Source organism: Passer domesticus, chromosome 6, assembly GCF_036417665.1.
Source record: "Passer domesticus isolate bPasDom1 chromosome 6, bPasDom1.hap1, whole genome shotgun sequence".
In the NCBI taxonomy this organism is placed as follows: Eukaryota; Metazoa; Chordata; class Aves; order Passeriformes; family Passeridae; genus Passer; species Passer domesticus.
The window spans coordinates 44956125-44976346 of NC_087479.1; the positions used below are offsets into that span (position 1 = coordinate 44956125).

The window sequence follows — 20222 nt, forward strand, 5'->3', positions numbered from 1 at the left end:
TGCTGCTAAACAAAAGCTGCCAGAAACAGTTTGGCTTGGGAACCCGTGCTATTTGTGTTGACAGAGTTACCCGTGTTGTTCTTGTTGGTTACTCTCAACAGATAAACTCAGTAGGGAGCAATTGCTCAAGGGGATGGGAGGTTCTCTATTACCAGAAGCTTTAAAATACGAATGCTAAAAAATTCCTTCTATAGCTAGTTCTGTTGTTTGATGCTTTTTATTTTAATTCTTAAAATAGAATTGGGTTTGAATCTTTGACTGATTATTTTGTTCTTAAGATGTTTTCTTTTCCTTCCCTTGGGATACCTAGGGATGCCGTTTTACAAACTGCAGCGAGCAAAAGAAGGGGCCTGGAAAGCAGAGGACTTGAACCAAACGTTAAATCAGGTGCAGTTAAATGAGCCTCCTCCAACCAATTATATGATTCCCGAGCCTATGTTTCCTGATCTAGATTCCTCTCAGGTTGGTTCCTATTCCAGCACCCAAGTGTCATGGAAGGCATCCCATCTCATCTGTGCCCTCGTTGTGCAACACTCTTCTCTCATGGCAGTTTGCGTGTGGTGCATTTCATGTAGCCTATACACCTCAGCAATCCTCCAATCATTTAATCTCTTAGGTGCTCCTTAAAATTGAAGAAACTTACTATCTTTTAATTCTGCTCTGTACCTGCAGCTTTCAGCAGTAGCTTGCAGAAGGACAGTGCTGCCTGAGAAGCTGCGAGCTTCTTCCTGACTGATCAGGCTGTAAATGTTGGCTTGGTAGCCTTGGTCTGAGCCGTCGGTCTGTGCTGTCCACCAGCTAAAAGGGGATTGGGGCTGGTGGTAGCTCGTGGTGGATAGAGGTGCTCTGAAGATCCTGCTCTGATGTTCTCTTGTCAGCACGAGGTTTACAGAGCGCTGTCTGTCTCACAGGTGTACTGTCAGAACGTCCCTCTGGCGCCAGCTCTGCCCTCCAGCCTGCCCCCCTACGCCCCGGTGAGCCAGCCCACCGTGCAGTTCATCATGCAGGGCAGTCTTCCAGCTCTGGGCTGCGTGGCAGGACAGAGCCTCACCCCAGAGCCAGGCAGCCTGGCCACGGCATCTGAGCCAGGCATCCAAGCTGCTTCTGTTGGAAGTGTGGAGGAAAAGATGAAAGCACCCAAAGCTCCAGTGGATAAAACAAAAAACGAGGAAGTGAGTGAATGCATAAAATCAGTGAGCTGTTTATTTGAACTTTTTCATTTGGGGGATTTTTTAACTTTCTGTACTGTATTTTCCCAGCCCTGCTGGTTTTGGTAACTGACTGTGCTAACCCAGGAGCAGCAGGCAATCCTGTCTTTGAATTCATTTGGGCCTTACTTCATTTGAAGTACTTTATATTGGTTCATCACAATAGAACAGAGAGGGATTAAAACATCTGAAATACATTCTTAAAGTTCTGAAACTTTCTTACATGAATATTTGGGACTTTCCAGAAACCACAATGTCCAAGTTTCTCTAAACACCTGGTTTTCTCATTTCCCCTCCAGCTTTGAAATAATGTCAATTCTCATAACAGTTCTGTAGAGAGGTAGGACTGTATTTGGTTCCTTATCAGCACTGAAAATGCAAAGATAGTAAAACACTTTGGAGATCTTTCAGTGCAAGTCCCTTGCTGATGAGTTTTGGGTTTGCTTCACAGACCATCTGCTCTAGGCACAGTGGATGCTAACACAAGAACAAAAACAACTTGGCCCATTATTTTGCTTCATACCATAAACCAAACAGTAAGATGCATTTCCCACTGAGCCTCCATTTATGAGCAACAGTTTTTATTAACTTGTTTTGGTGGCATCTGTAATCATTACTTCATAGGCAACTCTGCAATTTTCACATTGTCTTCAGAGCTATCTGACACTTATATTCACAGTTGTGGTTTGCTGCTTTTAGAATATGATGCCTTTTGTTGGATGTATGTTTAATTTAGAGTTGTTGGAAGGAAAGGAGGAGACCAAAATCAGGAAGTCCACATTGTAGTCACTTGCTTAAAACACATTATTTAAGATACAGAATAAATGTTTTATATGGCAAGGGCTCCTCATAGTGCAAACTGGTATTTGTTTCAAGACAGTAACTGACTATAAAGGAAATCACTTTGAGGTGATTACTTGGGTTGTTGAAATTGAGAAATGAGAATTTTTGTTGTTTGAGCATTTCTAAGTAAAACAGATTCAGAAACCATTCCCAAGACAGCACAAGATAATGAAGTTCTCTTTCCTGTGCAGTACATGAAGAAACTTCACATGCAAGAAAGGGCTGTGGAAGAAGTGAAACTTGCCATCAAACCTTTTTACCAGAAGAGGGAGATTACAAAGGAGGAGTACAAGAGCATCCTACGGAAAGCAGTGCAAAAGGTGAGGGCCCATGGAAGGAGGTGGAGAGGAGGAGCTGGGCAGGTCATTACGTAAGTGGCAGTACTTTAGATTGCACTTGCCATGTCAGCAATTGCATGCCATAACTGGGCTAGCAGATCTTTGGAGCCTGACTCATACTCTGCAGTCCTGTGGTGAAGCAGCAGTTGCTTTAAGCCAGACTCTTTGGTGCCATTGATGAGAGCTGTCAGTCTGTTCCTTTTATGAGGTCATGTTTTCAGTGGATGAGAGCATTGCTAAGCTTCTGTTGCATGAGCTGAAATGTTACATGGTATCTGCCCTGGGTGAGAATGGTCAAATCCCCCTCGCTAGGACCTTCAGCCAAATTCTAGCTGTTTCTGATAAAGTGAGAAAATATTTTGTGCATTAGGTCCTTGAGCATCTGTGGTGTCCCTGAACCTTGGAAGAGAGCCTTGCAATTTTGCTATACTAACTTCTATCTCAAGTCTTAGTGTTGAATAGATCATGGCTACAAAAGACGCAGTCAGCAAGTAAATGTTGTCTTGTGAGGGGAAGTAATGCTCCTGTGGTCAAGGCAGTTAGTTGATACCTCAGAGATCTGTAATTTCTCTCTGCTCTGCATTCCTGCTATCACTGAGAAATTCCATCATAAATAAGAATCCCCAAGGTAATGGCTGGAATTTCACATCTTCCGTGTGACCCATGTGTTTGTGGGGGAGCTGAGCAGTGCCAGTTGCTACTGAAGTCATTCTGAACTCCTCTCTGAAGAGAGATAAAGTAACTTGTGTAGGGTCTGTTCTTTCTCCCCTGTCTCAAAATGTGTTCTCAAAACCGATAGATTCTTTTAATCTGAGCATTGCTTCCTCAAAAACATCCCAAAACTGGGATATCAACACTTCCTTGGTTGCCACGTATTGTGTAAAACTGGATGGACGGGTGGAAAAGCCTGTAGTAAAAATGAGTCTTTTTGCTTTGAGATGCCTCTGCCTTGAGTTGGTGCTCTGTAGATAAGCTCTGGCCATTCCTGGAATGCTTGAAGGAAATACTGCTCTTGTCTTTGTTTGCTGCTTTATGTACCCTGCTATGAGCCTTGGAGTCAGTGCAGGAATTGGCTCCCCTGTGCAGCCTAGGGCCTCTCTGCCACTTGCCAGAGCTGCTGTCATTGACCAAGTGCCCTCTCTGATCCCATGCAGATCTGCCACAGCAAAAGTGGAGAGATCAACCCTATGAAGGTGGCTAACCTTGTGAAGGCATATGTGGAAAAATACAAACATATGAGGAAACATAAGAAAACTGATGGTGAAGACACACGTGAAGTGGAAAACTGAGAGCAATCCACAGCCAGCATGACTTGGGCTGAACTTCTCCTAGCTGTGGACACTATGGGAATAACAGACCTCCAGTTGCATCCCATTGTAAGCAGAGTGCAGAGAAGCAAGATGATCATAGACTTTATCTATGGAACCTTCTCTTGAATTGTTTCCATATGGGAATGAATTCAGGATTTTTTTGGATTACCTACAGCTGTAGAACTAAATAACAATCAAATGCCTCAGACCAGCAGAGTAATTCGAGAGGAAACACAGAAGAGATTCATGTTTGGAGCTCCCGGATTGCTGCAGTTTTCAGGGTTACTTTGATCACGTTTTTGGGCTGTGCACTTGTCTTGATAAAGTTTGAAACTGGACACCACTTTTCATACAGTATATTGAGAGCTGTATACTGTTTCCCTTGTGTTTATTTATCGAAATATGGACTGTCTTTAGAAATTTCTGATTTAATACTTGAAATGTTGTATTTTTAGCCCGTTGGATGGTGAGCGGAACTTTTACTCGCTCTGGCATTTGGGGATTGCAGAAATGACCTAACCTTTATAAACTGACTTCAGAAACACTGCTCATGCTGTGGTGTTTATTTACATTCTGTTGGAAGTACCTTGTTAGTGAAAAAAATTAATTTTGGGGTGGGAGATTGTGTTGCACTTGTGTAAATAATGCACTGATGGCTGGTTTTGTGTCTGCCTTTCAGGAAAAGCGAAGCAAAAAGCAAGCATTGTCAATTTTCCATAACAAGCCCGAAGGATAAGGTTGAACTGATGTACAAAGCAGAAATGTGACAGAGTTTATAAAGTTATTTTGAATGGTTTTTGTCCTGTAGCAGGTGTCGTTTGTCTTTCATCTGCCTCTTGGCCTGGCTGTTCCATGTAAAACTGCACACGTGGCTCTTGTGTAAGGAATACTGTGTTTGTGGAAGAGAACTGGAGTTGGATTAGTAATTGTCCCTCCTCCTCTGCAGGAGAACTGCAGATTCCTATCAAGAATCAAAGGAGTCCAGCACACATCCTGACTTCATCTGGATGGCTTTAGCAGAACTCCTTGCCTGCAGGTACTGCAGAGCAGCAGGTCTTTTAAGTGCCCATCTGAAATAGAGGCCCTTAAATGATACAGCACCTTGAACCTGACTTGGATCATTCCCCATCAAATCCTGCTAGGGAGCAGATGTTTCACAGAGAAATTGAAGAGAAAGCCAGTAAGTTATTACTCAGAAACTGGCTTTCCCTTCATGGGAACTGCTTTGGAGAGTTTATTTTTTTCCTATTTAAACAAAACAAGCCTATATACCAGTGGTGTATGGACTGGCACAATGCTTCACTCCCATCACTCACTGTTTATGGATGAATCCTGAGTGTTTTGGAGCTAATCTTTCTTGCTTCTGTATGCTTCCTCTATGGAGGTGCAGCCTGGATGGACCATAAGGAAGTGATAACTTTGGAGTTGCCTTGCAGATTTTTGGAAAAGACACATTACTGAATGCAGAAGAACAGCTGGCAGAGAAGTTACAGTTTTCAAGCTAAACTTGGAGCTAGAATGCATATGTGGAACATAGGTGTGGGGTTGTAAATACAAACACAGCTGATTGATTTCTTGACAAAATAAAGATCCAGAAACTTTAATGGCACTCTTGGCACAAGAATGAGAGAATGTGATCTAGTTGTGCATACATTTAGGCTGGAAATTGGACATCTCTGAATGTCTCAGAGAAGCAATTCTGCCATAACCTGTCTGTATACAGAATGAAAAAGGGCAGGTGGTGTGAAAAATAAGCCTTGACCTAATAATAGAAGGAAGGTAGTGTCATTCTGTTTACCAGGAAGATAGTGTCAGTCTGTTTCATTCCTCAGGCTCTTTCACTGCTTTAAATTCTTGTTTAATGTTACCCTTGTACTGGCAATAAAGATAACAGGCCTGGCCTGTTGCAGGATGTGTTAGGAGTGCCTGCACTGTAAGGTCTGTGAAATTTGTTACCTCTGCACCTGCCATTGCCTGAGGGGTGCTGAGACTGAAAACTACACCTTCTGCACGAGCTTTCTGATGAAGTTACATGAACAAGAATACTGGTTCTTTCATTCTGTCTGCCATTAAAATAAAATAATCAAATTGTAAGCTGCCTCCTGGGAGAGGCAATGAGAAGCATACCTAAAAATTCCTCTTCTGCTGTGTTCTAGAACACTTTTTCTAGTATACTGTGTAAACTACTTGCTTTTTTTTCTTTTTCCCCTTTCTGGTTGGCCCTCTTGGATCAGATGCTGTTACCTGTTTAAGGGAAGAACTCTTATTTATTCAATAGAGGCAGTAGTTTGGTAACAGTATAACCTCTTTTTAGTGTCCTTTCATTCCTGTGGAAGAGTGGTGGTGCCCAAAGCTTGTTCAGCACAGGCAGGGAGAGAAGCTGCACCAGGAATTTTACTTGGGACCTACTCTGCCGCCATGGTTGTTTCATAGGTGACCTCCAGTACTGCTTTTGGGACATAACCCCGGCCCTGCCATCTGGCCAGAAATGTTCAGGTTCTTGAGAGCTTCTCTGAGGTTGGATGGAGAAAGAGAGGGTGGGGTTCTCTGGCAGAGCTCGGGGAGGCGGGAGCGGCACAAGAGGAGGAAGCGAAAGGGGGAGGCGAGCGCCTGGAGGATCCAGCTGGTGCCACGCTGCAGGGTCATGGCCCAGCCCAGAGCCTGTGAGTAGCTGCCCTGGCTCTTCACTGCTCTGGCTCAGTGGTGGAGGGAGTTCTTTGGCTTGTCCCTGCGGGAGAGGGCATTTGGGAGAGGGTGAAGGCTTGGTTTCCTGCTGGGCTTGGAGCATATCCCACGTTTCAGTGGTGATGCTGAGAAATGATGAGTCAGCCCCTGAGCTGGGTGCATTGCATAAGGGGATGCTGTGCTTGGCGTCATGGGAGGAAGTGAAACAAGGGAGAGGAAAGCAAATCTAACCATGTTTTGCTCTGGTATCATGTGATCCCCATCCCATTCACACTCTCCTCACCTGCAAATCTCTCTTCCCTAAACACCCTCTCTTTGGGAACATTCTCAGCCATCACTGAGTCCCTCCCTGCCTGTGTTTCCTGTCTGTTGGGGAGCCCCAGCATCCCTGCGTTATTTCCCCAGTCTCCTGGGGCTGGGAGCATCCCTGCAGGGAATCACAGCATCATCTGGAGGGGGGAGGATGTGATAGAGGAAGTGTCTGAACTCGCTGGCCCTGGCCTCATGGGCTGGGCGAGTTATTTGGGGAGCAGCTGTCCTGATGTCAGCTCTGCAGTCCCTGCAGCCCACTGCTGGGATTAGAAAACTCCCAGTTTTGGGGTAGATGCATCAGTGGCTGGAGCTCTTGCAGGGCTCAAAGTGTGAGAGCAGATCTGTTAACGTGACACTTGGGCTGCAGGTCAACATCTGGTGGGAACTGTTCCTGCATCTTCAGTCGCAGCCAAGATCCTCAGCTTCAGTTCCTCTCTTGAGAGGACACAAGAGCTGTTTAAGCAGTAATTGTGATTGTACTGGTCAACCAGTTCCTCTGCTTTTCCTTGCTGGCCAAAGTAATCCCAAAGTCCTGCAAAAAAAAGAAAAAAGAGATCTGCAATTCCAAAGGGTCAAAGTCTCTTTTAACCACCTTCCCTGTCCCATGTGTCCAGGTCAGGAGCAGGAGGACAGATTGCGTGAAGTGAATCTCTCTATCCAGAGGCTGCGTGTGCTCCCTCCCTCAGTCCTGAGCAATTCCATGCTGGAGAGCCTTGACCTTGACAGGAACAAGCTCAGGAGCATCACTGGCATTTCTAGGCTTTGCAACCTCAAGAAGCTGATACTGTCCAAGAATGAGTTTGTGGACTTTCCCAATGAAATCCAGAGCCTGGTCTGTTTGGAGAGGCTTGAGCTGAATCAGAACCAAATCCGGATCATCCCAGAGGGGGTTTTCTCCCATCTCCCCAGGCTGAAGCACCTGCGGCTGAACAACAACCGTCTCTGTGCCCTCCCCAGGGACCTGGCAGCCTGTCGGGGCAGCCTCCAGTACCTCAACATCTCCAACAACCTGTTCCGGACCTTCCCGCAGCCCGTCCTGCAGCTGGCACGCCTACAGGAGTTCCACGTGCAGAATAACGCCCTCCGCCAGCTCCCCAGGGAGCTCTTCCAGGGACAGTCCCTGAAAATGTTTAAGGCCAGTGGGAACCCCCTCCGGGAGCCGCCCAGTGAAGTGTGCGCTGGTGGCGTTCAGCAGATCCGGAATTACTTCACCCAGCTTCAGCATGGTTTGGGGCAGGAGGACAAGAGGGTCAAGACCATGTTCCTGGGGGCCTCGCTGGCAGGGAAGTCCACCATCTGCAGAAGCCTGAAGCAAGGGCAATCCAGACTGGTGCCCAAGGAAGAGCGAACAGTTGGGATAGAGATCAGTGAGTTCAAGATTGAGGACTTCACGTTTCTCTTCTGGGACTTTGCTGGCCAGCTGGAATACTACATGACTCACCACGTGTTCATCACCCCACAGGCGCTCGTCATCCTCGTCATCAATCTTCACATGTAAGTGCCGAGCTGGTTTGGCTTCCAGGTAGAGTGAGGAAACTAAAAAGGAGCTGGGGAAACTTTGCACTGCACAAATTCACACCATTTCCACTGGACCTTGAGGCCTGGTCTTCTCACCATTGCACTAGCTGGTTCTCCCTTTCCCCTTTTTGCAGATCAACCTTTTAATCCCCCAGCTCTGTCATCACCTTGCCAAAGGTGTTTTCAACCCTTTCTGTTTGGAAGGGTTGAAACAAGCATCAACTCCTTATGTGATAGCTGAACCCCATCTAAGTGGACTTGCTTTCTGCAAGAAGCAAATCCCTGTGATCCCTCCTGTATCCTGTGGTGTTCCCTGAACATGGAGGGAGCATCAGGCTTGGGTTTGGTGCTACAGAGGGATGCTCTTGTCCACAGCGGGGTTTGACTCTGCTATACCCCATAGCTTAAGGATGGGGAACTGAAGGATGAGCTTGGATACAGCCCACATCCGTGGGTTGTATCTCACATTCTGAGATCTGAGCTCTTGTCCAGTGAGCTCCTGGGACAGCACAAAGTGTGTGGTCAGGCCTGTACTGGTGGAAGTTGGCTGGAGATCCAGAGGGTGACATGTGAATTTGGGATTTTCTTTTTCTCCCTCCCCAGGTACCAAACTAATGACAAAACTTTCAAGGAGCTTGTTGGTTTCTGGATCAACAACCTGTCCATGCGAGTTCCAAACTCAGTGGTGCTTCCTGTGGGAACCCATGTGGACTGCTGCCAGGAGCAGGAGGTAGCAGAGAAGACACATGACATCATGGCCAGGATCACAGCCATGCTGGCAGAGAGAAAAAGCAACCTTGCTCACTTCATCGACAACCTGGAGGGCAGTGAGGAGCCCAAGTTTTACGTGGACCAGTGGGAGAGGCTGAAGGAGATGGAGAGCTGCACGTTAACCGTAGGGCTGAGATTATCCTGGGTTCTGGCTGGCTGAGGTCACCCTGCTGTCTCTGGCAGCCCAGTATGCTACTGGCTAAGGTGACCTGCAGCAAATGCATCAGGCCACTGCTGCAGCCCCTCCCCAGGCTGGGGTGGACGTGGTAGCTCCTGGCTGTGACCTGCAGGGTCCTTGTCCCTAGCAGGTGATGGGCATCTCCTCCTGTGGCTTGTAGCAAGTGCCTGAGGAGGAGTGTGAGGGGTGACCAGGTGATTTTCAGGAACTGCTGTAGAACAGAGGTGTCAAGGAAGTGCCTCTGAAGCTGAGCCAGTGGCTTCTGTCACCCTGGGTGATCCCATGGGCATTAGGTCCTTCCTTTACCTCACAGGCTAAAAAATTCCTCTTTTCCAGATCTTAAACTTAGTTGCTGTCAACTGCACGGATCACCGTGCCATCAGAAAGCTCGAGGCCACTATTCTGAAGCATGTGAAGAATGAGGAGCTCTTCCCTGAGGTTGTCCGAGTGCTGCCGCCCCTCTACAGGCAGGTGGAAGCTGCCATCGCGGATATCGCAGAGAGCGAGGAGATGGCGGCCCATGGTGAGTGCTGTCACCTCTGCCACGTTTCTGGGAGGAGCTTCTGTCCTGTGCCTGGTACGGGCTCTCTCCAGTGCTTTCCTGAGCTGGGGATGGGCTCTCCAGTGCTTGCTGCACCTTCTGGCCCTGTTTGTGTGGCAGTGGGGTCACTACTGAAGACCTTGCAGTGTTCTTGCTGAAGCATGCCTGAGCAGACCACATTGTCTGGTTTCTTGCTTTCCACTGATGTTTTTCTTTCTTCCCTTTTCGCTGTGTAAGCAATTAAAGACATCTTGCAGGAAGGAGCTCCACAGCTTTAATGCAACAATGTGGTTTTCAAACCTACATCCTGCTAACCTTATTTAATGGCCCCTACCCTTTCCTAGACCCTTTTTCCATGTGTCCTGTGACTTAGCAGAACCAGCAGGCAGCTCCAGCCTTGCAGGTGTTAATTCCACCAATTCCCAGTGGCATCTCTGGCCCCTCTGGCCACTGTAAGGTTAGAGAACGAGGAGCAAATGCTTTTCTTTTGTGGACATAAGTCACATTTTGTTGTCTGTCTCTCTACATTGCTGAATGGCAGTCTAACTGGCAATCTGAGGTTTTCTGGCTGGAAACAAACCTGCTTCCTCAAATAATTTTAAAAACCCCAGTATTAGCTTTGTTTTTTAGAAAGTCCTGGCAGGCTGTTCCCACTGCTGTGGGAGCTTCAGGGTGGCAGTTGGACAGCTGAGGAGAGGCAGAACATTTTTGGTCACAGTCACCAAATCCCAGCTACTTCCCCAGGGATGGCATAGATGACGTGGATGTTTGCTGGCTCTCTGAAGCACCTGCCTTGGAATGCTGTGTCTGATAGAAGCATGCTGAGCTCCTGCATCTCCCTCTAGGCATGATGGACCTCCAGTACCTACTCAGCAAACTCTCCCAGCAGGGGCAGCTGGCCAGCCTGAACAGAGAGCTCCTCCAGGACATCCTGCGCTACCTCCACCGCATCGGGCTCGTCGTGTGGTACGAGGAAATCCAGCACTTGGAAAACACCGTCTTCCTCCAGCCTACGTTTTTAATAACGATGTTCAAGGTGAGTGTGGGGATCAGGGCCGTCTCTGTAGAGCCCAAGTTCTGCAGCTTTGCTGGGCTCCTCTCACTGCCACCTGGTCTCTCCTTCTCTTCCCATGCAGCTCCTGGTGCGGCACCACCTCGTGCAGCAGCTCGAGAGCATCTCCGTGGAGACGCTGATCGGGGAGCGTGCCACCATCAGAGACAGGGCCAACTGGGTGTGGACCTTCAAGTCAAAGGCAATGCTGTGCCACCAGGCTGTGCGTGCCTTGGTGAAGCACCAGCTCTGCTCGGAAGGGATGCGGGATGTCTTTGAGGAAATCATGGGGCACAGGCCTCACAGAGGGAGAGGGAAGCTCTTCAGCCTCCTGGAGCACTTTGAGCTCTGCCTGGAGGTGAAGCACGCTGAAGCACTCAACCCCCAGGCCAGGGAGTTTGTGCCTGGGAAGCCGTGGGAGACAACACAGAGCCAAGGCAAGTCCTGGTACTTGTTCCCAACCTATCTGAACCAGACAGAGGAAGTGTCTGAGGTGTGGGGAGGAGATCACCCCGAGGACCTCCACATCCGAGCCTACTTCTCACCTGAAATACCTGAGGGCTTCTTCCAGAGGTAAGCTCTGGTTTCTGGCCATCAGTGAGGTTGTGGGATTGAGTTTGCTCGGGGCAGTGCCAGGATGACTCTCACAAGTCCTTGGCCCTTAAGACTGTGTCTGCTGAGGCCTGAGGCTGTGAGTCAAGCCACCAGGGTGGCTTCTCAGCTGCACCACACGTGTGTAGGGCCCTGGGTGAACCCCTCGCAATGTTCACTGCTTGGATGTGAGCAAAGGCCACACTCCTTCTGGTTCCCCTTTCATCTGGAGGGGTGTTTGGCTAATCTGTGTCCATCCAGGCAGGCAGAGGTCTCACCCAAGAATGTTCTAGTCTCACAGTCTCACCCAATAATGTTCTAGTTTCTATGGGTGTTGGAACTGTATCGGTTTTTAGAACTTCTGGTTTTCTGGACTTGTGTCTAGAGTTTTATCTGATGGTGTTGTGGCTAAACCCTAACCGACAACGAAACACCACAGAGCCACTTGCTCACTTTCCCCAGCTGGTTTGGGGAGAGAATCAGAAAAAAGAGAAAACTCATGGGTTGAGATAAAGACAGTTTAATAGTTGAAATAAATTATAATAATAACAGTAATAGTGATAATAATATTGTAATGAAAAGGAAAATAGCAAAGAGAGAAGTTAAACCAAGAAGAATAGGTGATGCAAATAAGAAACACTTGCTCACCACTAACCAACTCATGCCAGCCTGTTCCCAAGCAATGGTCCCCCAAGCAGCTCTCCCCCAGATTTATAGGCTGAGCATGATGCCACTGCACATGGGACAACCCTTTGGCCATTGTGGGTCAGCTGTCCTGGCTGTCCCCTCCCAGCTTCTTGTACTCTCCCAGCTCCCTCACTGGCAGGGCAGCCTGAGAACCTGAAAAACCCCTGTTCAGCAGCAACTAAAACATCAGTGTGTTATCCACATCATTCTCATCCTAAATCCAAAGCACAGCACTGTACCAGCTACTAGGAAGAAAAACTCCATCCCAGACAAAACCAGGAAACTCTGGAAGGATCTTTTGGTTTAAGAAGCTGCTCCTGCTGCTTGAGCTTTCAGCAGGGGAAGATCCTCATTTGGTGTCTGTTCTTACTGAAACTTGGTTCATATTTTCAAGTCCATCCAGTTTCTCCAGCATTAGAGATAAGCTAGGAGAGAAGTGATGAAAGCCATGGGCAATCTCCTTGCAGGTTCCTGGTGAAAGCTTGCTCCTTCTATTCCACACACTGGGTGGCCAAGGTGACCTGCCTGCTTGTATGCAATGGCAAACCTCTGCTGATCAAAGAGAATAACCAGAGGGCCTACAGCTACCTGGAGCTCCGTGGCAGAAAGCCATCAGAAAGGACAGGTAAATCCCTGATCCATATTTCATCACTCCCCACCCCATGTGCCTCCTTGCTCTGCTTCTGCCACCTCCAGCCCTATGGGAAGTGTCCCAAAAAGTCTCTGCCACATGTCCTAGTCTGGCCTAGGTCCACCAGCAGTCCACTTAAAGGTTTCCCCTTTCTCCATGGAATTCTGTTCAGGACTCCTCTAGAGGTATCACATGAAAGTGGAAAGCCAAGTTTTCGTTCTTGTCATGGAGCAAATGGGTCATCCTTCCCCAGAAGGCCCCAGCAGAGTGCAGTCTAAGGCTGGGTCTTCAAGTGATAAGCAAAAGGGCCACCCAAGTTGGGGAGCTCTTCCAACATATCATTAAATTCCTTATGGAAGTTTGGTTAACTGGGGTGGAGCTGGTCTGACAGTTGAGGCTGTGGGTTGTGTGGGTCACAACAGAATCTGCTGGGCTGCTGTGGCTGGAGGCTGTAAGAAAGAACATTCTCCTTTTGCCTGGAAGGGTTCCAGTTTGCCTGGGACTTCCTCGTGGCAGTTGTGCTCATCATCCAGAAGCTCTCTGAGGAGTGGCCGGGGCTGCACGTGTGTGTGAAGACTCCGTGCCGAACGTCCGGCTGTCCCGCAGAGTTCCTCTGGCCAGACATGGATGGCACAGGTGCCACGTACGTACACACCGTGCCCTCCAAGCAAGGGCAGGACCCGGTGGTCACTACTGCAGTGCTGGTGAGGCTGGTCAGCTTCTAAAAGCCACTTGAAATTAGTTATGAAAATCACCAGGCACCACAGTGCCCTTCTCCCGACCATAGCAGCTCGTGTCCCATGTGGTGTTAACACTCACTCTGTGGGAAATTGGAACATGGAGGGAATGGTGAAGAAGCTGAGGCTCTGGGGCTCAGGCACAAAATGCTCACTCTGGAGATGTGCCCACATGTCCCTGTTTCATGAGGAGCTGAAGGTGCTCAGGCACCTGGGAGGGCAGCGGCTGTCCGACCAGCAGCTGCACCTCAGGTCAGGCTGGGAAGAGCAAGCCTCTTCCATGGCCTTGGCATCATATTCCATGGGAGGTGCTGAGAGCAGCTCCTGCTCCTTTTCCTGGGCTTTTTCCTCCACAGGACAAAGGAAGATGTTAAAACCTGTGGGACGTGTGGGCACCGCTTTGGTGCAGAGCTGCTCCTGCCCAAAGGTGAGCCCAGTGTCCGGAGTTTGTGCCACAGCTGTGCTCAGGGGAAGGAGGACTGAAGGTTTCATGGGGCTGAGGGGCTAAGGGTGTCCCATTCCCACAGTACCCAGGCCACTGGAGGAGCCCCCAGCACAGCCCTCTGCTTGCTATTACGTGACAAGCTACGGCACCACCAGCTTTGGGCCCAGCAGCATCCAGGTCACTCGGCAGGTAAGGACACTGCTGCCAGGTCACTGCTGCCTGCCCTTGCCCAGGGACCAAGAGGAATGGTCTGGCTCCTCAAATGAAGGCATGCAGTTGCCTGCAGGCTGGGGAGGGCACACCCCATCTTCAGGCAGCCCTCTGGATTCCACACTCCTCCCTGAGACACCGCCCCCTCTGCACCTCTGAGCTGGTGGTCTGGGTGTTTCGTGTTGTACTTACTGCCTTGTTTTTCCAGAACATCTCCAGTGAGTAACTCTGGGCCAGTGCTCAACGAAGAATTACTTTTGTTTAGCCCAAGCCAAGCTGTCCTCAACGCATTCTGCTTGCAAGTCATGTTTGCAGCCTTAATGCATGGAAATAAATGCATTGATAAATGCATCCCTTCACACTGGGAAGTCACCTCATCCACGCAAATTTAAGGGGAAGAAGGTGCTGACAAAGCTCTCTGATACTACCCCACCCCTGCGAGCAGGGACTTTGCTGAGACAAGGCTGGGCACAGACCCCATGGTTTTGGGGGTAGAAGGGGGTGGTGAAGATTTCAGACTGATAGCAGAGGCAGATATCCAGGCAAGACAGAACTACATTTCTATATATATATATATATTTTCTTTTTAACTTGGAATAATTAAGAAAATAAATCTGTAAATTACCACGCTCCACAAAAACTAGACACACTAGAAGCTGACAGAGAAGAAAAGCAAGGTGTGAGCTCCAGGACTGGTCACTGAAGGTGTCCTCGGGTTGGGGGGTGCCGGTTTGCAGAGCCTGGGGTGCCCAGAGGTCCTGCTGCCTGTGCCAGGGCCCTGGGGAGCAGGGCTCAGCCCAGCTGCATGGTGTACTGCTCAATGAGCTCCATGAGGTCGAAGGAGTTGGAGAGCTGCAGGCTGATGGTGTGGCTGTCCAGGGAGGAGGCTCCCTCCTGCAGCACCTGCTCGTAGTAGTACTCACAGAACTTGGGCACCAGCTGCAGCAGCAAAACATTGGGGTTAGGGGCAGCTGTGTGATAGAGCTGCAAAAACCTGCATGGCCCTGTCCTGGAGTGCAGGGAGGAGATGTCTGGGGCACCCTTTGTCTCCCCCAACCCCTGAGGGTCCCTGTCCCTCCACACCCTAACTCCCACCCAGACCCTGAGTCTTCTCTGGCCCATTCTCAACCCATGTTTTCCCTGGTCCCCAAGGGTTCCCTCCCAGGTCATGCAGCCCCCATGCCACCAAGGGTCCCCCTCCCCTGTCACTCAATTCCCCCACCTCTCTCAGTCCCCAAGGTACCCCCTCCTTGGTTATCCAAATGTCCATCTGCCCCAGATCCTGAGGGCTCCCAAATCCCCATCTCTACTGCACACTGAAGGCCTCCCTCCTTGTGCACCCGAGTACTCGCCTCCCCTGGCCCCTGATGCTCCCTCTGCCCAGTCCCTGAGGAAACTCCGTCACCTCTCCATCACCTAGGAGTCCCCATCCCTGGGCACCCAGAATCCCACCTGCCTCAGTCCCCAGGGCTCCCTCTTCAGGCACCCAGACCCTCCACCTCCCACCCAACTCAACCTTGAGGGTCCCCCTCCTCAGGCACCCAGAGTCCCAGCTTCCCTGGCCTCCATGAGTCTCTCCCCTTCCCTGGGCAGCAGTGGGATTGTGATGGGCTTTGGCTACTGCACCTTGACCAGGATGAGCTTGGACTCCTTAGGCTTGGCCTTGGAGAAGGCCTGCCCAAAGCAGAGGTAGATGGTGAAGTCAGGGGATCGCCGCCTTTGGCCGTTGCGGAAGTCCCTCAGCTCTGTGAGGCAAAACAGGGCTCAGTTTTGGGGTGAGCCTGGGGGCACACAGGGGCTGGGAGGATTTGGGTGCTTGTAACACCCTGGGGCTGGCTCCCATGACCCCTAAACCAGGCTGGATAGGAAACAACACACGGGGGAACTACGTTTTGCACCCCTACCCACCCGTGCAAAACTCATTGAAGTCAAAGATGGGCGTTTCCCGGTCCCGGCAGAGCAGGTTGGGTGGGGGCTCCTCGACCCCCTCGAGCTGCTGGGACAAGGCCCAGAACACCTTGCACTTCTCCCGGCGGGTGGCAAAGACCTTGTAGGCGCGTTGCTCCAGCTGCAGCCCCGCAATGCCCAGCAGCTCCTCGGTGATGCGCCGCTGCTTGCCGTCGGCCAGGCTGGCGGGGCTGGGGAAGTGCACCACGTGCCAGGGGCACGGCGGCCCCGGCAGGCTGCGGGGCTGGTAGGTCAGCAGGCAGCGGCTGCCCCCCACCACCTCCCGGTGGAACTCCTTGCCCCGGTAGTAGATGGTGACATCCAGGATGGAGACGATGCCATCTGCACCAGGAAGTGATCAGAAGCCACATCCTCCAAACCGAAGCAATCCCCCTCCCCAAAGCACCCCCAAGCATATTTACTGTTAATAACTGTAATAATAATTTGTAGCTATGAATAATTAATAACCCTCACCTGTGTTGTCCAGCAGCAGCCGTGGCTGTGGCACGGGGCTGGCGGCAGGCACGAACAACGTCGCCTCCGCCGCGTACTGCACGGGCACCGTGCCCTCCGTCAGGTGGCACGGCGGGGGCACGGCCCCTGCAGCGGGAGATGAGCAGCACTCTGTCACCATTCCAGATGCCACCCTGGCCTGTTCCCACCCCATTATGGCATTCCCACAGCCCGGGCCAGATCCTGTCCCACGGCACCCACCTGTCTCCTCTGGTGGCAGGAGGCCCGTGGGCTGGTAGGTGTCCAAGGTGGGCTGCTCCACCGTGGGCACCCATTGTGGAAATGTCGTGGGAGGGAAGCAGCTGTTCTGGCTGCTGTCTGCATAAGGCTGGAGCAGGGTGTCCTGTACTGGCTGGAGCACGGTGCCCTGGTGAAGCTGCAGCACGGTGTTCTGCATTGGCTGGAGCACAGTGTCCTGGTGAGGCTGGAGCATGATGTCCTGGTGGGGAGTGTCACCTGTGGGAAGGTGCTGGGATCACTCTCCCAGGCAGTCACCAACTCTGCACCCCGCGAGCAGAGCTGGTCTCACCTGCGGGCACCCAGGATGGGGCCAGCGAGCCAAGGTTGCGGGGAGAGATGTCACACTGCTGCAGCAGCTCCTCCAGAATCGAGAGCTCTGTGGGGTCTGTGCTTCCTAGGGGGAGCACAGCAGGTATGGTATCTCACAGCCACAAAATCACTCCCAGCTGAGCCTAGTGGGTGTCCTCCCCCAAAAAAAGGTTGTGGGACTAGTGCTTACCTGGGACAGCGATAGCTGCGGCCATGTCTTGGGGGTGGAGCTCCAGCTGGAAAGGGAAGGAGAATAGGATCTTACTGCTGTGGTTGCCAGGCACCCAGCCTCCCTCAGCCCACGTTTTGGCCAGGTGCCGGGCTGCAGCTTGAGAGCAATGTTTGTGGAGTGGCAGCAGGGACCTTCCCTGGCCTGCCGTGCCTGGCTACCTGCAGCTGCTGTTGTGCAGCCTGCTGGTCCACCACAGGATTGGCGATGCTGGAATCTCCCTCCTTGCTGTCCTGGAGAGTGGCTGAAAGGAGAGGACCAGGAATGGGAGGCCCTGAGATTGCCCACCCCATCTAACACAGCCCCTCCATGGGGCGAGGCTCACCTGAGACAACGGAGAAGACCTTGTGGGGGTCATCACCACGCTTGGAATGGTCCTGTTCCAGCCTGAACAAGTGCGTGCTGCTCAGGGCACAGCGGAAGTTGGTCTTCCACTTGGCCGGGTCCTCGGAGCCTTCCTCATACCGCCCACTGATCTTTGCCCAGGCCTGGGGGTGCAGGGAGGGGAACGTGGGGTGCCTGGCTCCATGAGAATGCAGGTTTCCAGGGATGACTGGTCTTCCCCCGCCTCCCTAGCTCCCACCTTGAAGACCTCAGTTTGCTGCTGAGGTCTATCCCACCATCCTATCCACGCAAATTGAAGACCCTGAGGCTGCTGCTGGCGACGCCCATCCCACCCACCTTGAAGACCTCCAGGTCACTGCTGGTGATGTCCTTCCTGGCGTTGTGCTTCCAGGGGACGCGGAAGACGGTGTGGGCAGAGTCGATCCAGCGCAGCCCCCGGTAGCTCCCGCTGTTGACGGCGTTCAGCAGCCACTGTCCGAACCGCAGCTTCTGGGCTTCCCTGCGGGCGGACACCGTCACCGGGGGGGCCGGGGCCACCCGGAGACGGCGACCCGGGGGTGCTGGGCGCCGCTTACCCCTCCTTCTCCGGCGCTGCCATGGTGCCGGGTCCGCAGAGCCGCCGTGCCGTGCCGTGCCGAGCCGTGCCGTGCCGAGCCGTGCCGTGCCGTGCCGAGCTAGGCAATAACCTCGGCCGCCTCCTTCCCGATCCTTTATCCGCCCCTCTCGTTTTCCTGGAAATCACGTGTCCCTTCCGAAAGTGAAAGCGCCGCGGCTCCCGCGCGATGCTCGGGCCCGCCCCGCCCCGGAGGCTCCGCAGTTGGAATAAATAACCCGGACCCAAAGCCGGGCGTGGGAATCCCGCAGCGCGGGGGGCTGGCCGCGCCCCTTCCAGCCGGGGCTTCCCGGAGCTGGAAACCCCCGGCCACGTCCAGATGTTTATTTTAATCCTTCTTCTCCCGGCTGCCTTGGCCAAAAGTGACAAAGCGGCAAAGGGCAAAGTGCGGCGGGCAGCGCCGGGCACAGAGGCAGAGCGGAGGCAGCCCGTGCCCCCCAGCACGGGGCCAAGGGCAGCAGCAGCGACCGCCCGGCTCTCCCCTGAGCTCTGAAAACAACCCAAACTCCCTGAGAGGTTTTTCGAGTTCCTTACCCAAGGACCAGGAAGGGGTTGTGAAAAATGCGTATTTTATGATTGGCTTTTTGCAAATATTAAAATGAATATGATATGTGTTATTTTAGAAAGTTATGCTGTATTAAATTTCTTAACTAGTGTGCTAAATATAGTTTTAGGTTATAACATAATGTTAAAATAGAAACTATGTATGTAGGATATTTTTTTTAAGGAAAGGAATGAGGTACTTGCACCAGATAGCAGCCACAGAAAAAGAATTTATTGTTTCATTATCAGAAGAAACTAACTTCTTCCAGCCTTGCTCAGCCCCAAAGACGCCATTAGGATAAGGAGGAAGAAGTTGACACTGACTTCAAATGGAATTTATGCATCATGTATGGTGTATGACTATGCAACAGGCTGTTGTTTTTAAGGGTTAATTTGCTGTTAACGTGTGTCCTTTTTCTGGCTTATTTTGCCCAGAAAGAGGTACCCAGACTGTCTGTAACTCTTTGTTTTTTATTGTCTCATATTGTCCTAATCCAAATTGTCCAGATTTTTTATTACTCTAATTATATTGCTATTTTTGTAATAATTTAATTACTATTAAACTTTTAAAATTTTAAAAACAAGTGATTGGTGTTTTTCACAGGGTGGAGGGGTCAGTGGGGCTGAAGCACGGGACTGCAGCCTTTTTCCCAATGTGCAGCTTGTTTTTGAGGACTTTTTCTTCTTTCTAGGAACTCCCTACTGCCTACTAAGCACTCTACATGGTTTTTCAGAACACTGCCTGTTGTTTCCCAGGAAATTCTCCACTTCCTTCCTAAAAAATCCCCCGCTGCTCTCAGGAAATTTCCCAGTCGCTTTGCATGCTATTTTCTCCTTGTTTACTGGGAAATGTCATTGTTAATTTCTAGAGTGCTCCATCCCTGTCTACGATTTTTCCCTCTGCTTAGAGGATGGATCTCCATTGCTTTCCTGGGAAATTTCCCCATGACTGTTACTCCCTGGTGAAAGCTCATGTCTCTACAAACAATTTGCTGGGAGAAGGTTGGGTGTTCAGGTCTTTGAAATGGGTCCCAGTGTCTCTCCTGCCTTTGGGCAGTGGGTTTGTGGCAGAGCCCAGGCAGTTCTGCTCCTGGAACAGACAAGGGTCTGCACAGTCCGAGTTCCTGAATTCTAGGGTAAAATGGGAGGTTCAAGGTGGGAGATGTGGTAGTGGTTCTGGAAGGCTGAACCTTCCTGGTGCCTCAGCCAGTGGGGAAAGGGAGAGGGGAACATGCAGCTGGGAGCTGAGGATAAAGGAGAGTGTGCCCTCTGAAACCTCCAGGGAAAAAACACCACAGGTGTGTGTTGTGGTGGAGTTTCTCACCTTATTTGAATAAAGTTGAAGAGCGCCTCTGCCTCCTTTTTGGACACAAACCTCTAGCATTTGTGGATTTTCCTAACACTGGGAAGCAATAAATTATTTCCCA

The 20222-nt window shown here is 50.9% G+C and overlaps 3 protein-coding genes across 11 annotated transcripts in view; 2 read left to right on the forward strand and 1 right to left on the reverse strand.

Moving 5' to 3' along the window:
* The window catches only part of PHRF1 (PHD and ring finger domains 1), a 27721-nt gene extending 23215 nt beyond the window's left edge, over positions 1–4506 (forward strand). For 3 of the 4 annotated variants that reach the window (XM_064425105.1, XM_064425107.1, XM_064425106.1), the window contains exons 15-18: positions 311–462; positions 912–1172; positions 2243–2371; positions 3544–4506. In XM_064425105.1, the coding sequence (XP_064281175.1) occupies positions 311–462; positions 912–1172; positions 2243–2371; positions 3544–3678 (677 nt within the window). In that variant the 3' untranslated portion in view covers positions 3679–4506. The remainder of the gene's footprint in view (positions 1–310; positions 463–911; positions 1173–2242; positions 2372–3543) is intronic. The other variant, XM_064425108.1, reaches the window with a different exon arrangement.
* LOC135303371 (malignant fibrous histiocytoma-amplified sequence 1-like) lies at positions 2403–14482 on the forward strand. 6 transcript variants are annotated; one of them, XM_064425110.1, is made up of 11 exons: positions 4662–6362; positions 7311–8190; positions 8818–9109; positions 9500–9686; positions 10550–10740; positions 10841–11328; positions 12501–12658; positions 13148–13307; positions 13758–13828; positions 13929–14035; positions 14265–14482. In XM_064425110.1, the coding sequence occupies exons 1-11, from the start codon at positions 6188–6190 to the stop codon at positions 14280–14282; spliced, it is 2727 nt and encodes a 908-aa protein (XP_064281180.1). In that variant the 5' UTR covers positions 4662–6187; the 3' UTR covers positions 14283–14482. The 6 variants fall into 6 exon arrangements, with proteins under 6 accessions (XP_064281184.1, XP_064281180.1, XP_064281179.1 ...); XM_064425114.1 differs by lacking the exon at positions 4662–6362 and adding an exon at positions 2403–2735 and having other exon boundaries at positions 13929–14482; XM_064425109.1 differs by having other exon boundaries at positions 13929–14482.
* Positions 14483–14618: 136 nt separating this feature from the next.
* Positions 14619–18322, reverse strand: IRF7 (interferon regulatory factor 7). The gene is made up of 11 exons (XM_064425118.1): positions 18215–18322; positions 17976–18138; positions 17620–17782; positions 17456–17538; positions 17256–17301; positions 17046–17150; positions 16718–16972; positions 16478–16603; positions 15965–16345; positions 15683–15801; positions 14619–14995 (listed from the first exon to the last, which is right to left on the reverse strand). The coding sequence occupies exons 1-11, from the start codon at positions 18235–18237 to the stop codon at positions 14849–14851; spliced, it is 1611 nt and encodes a 536-aa protein (XP_064281188.1). The 5' UTR covers positions 18238–18322; the 3' UTR covers positions 14619–14848.
* Positions 18323–20222: the final 1900 nt, after the last annotated feature.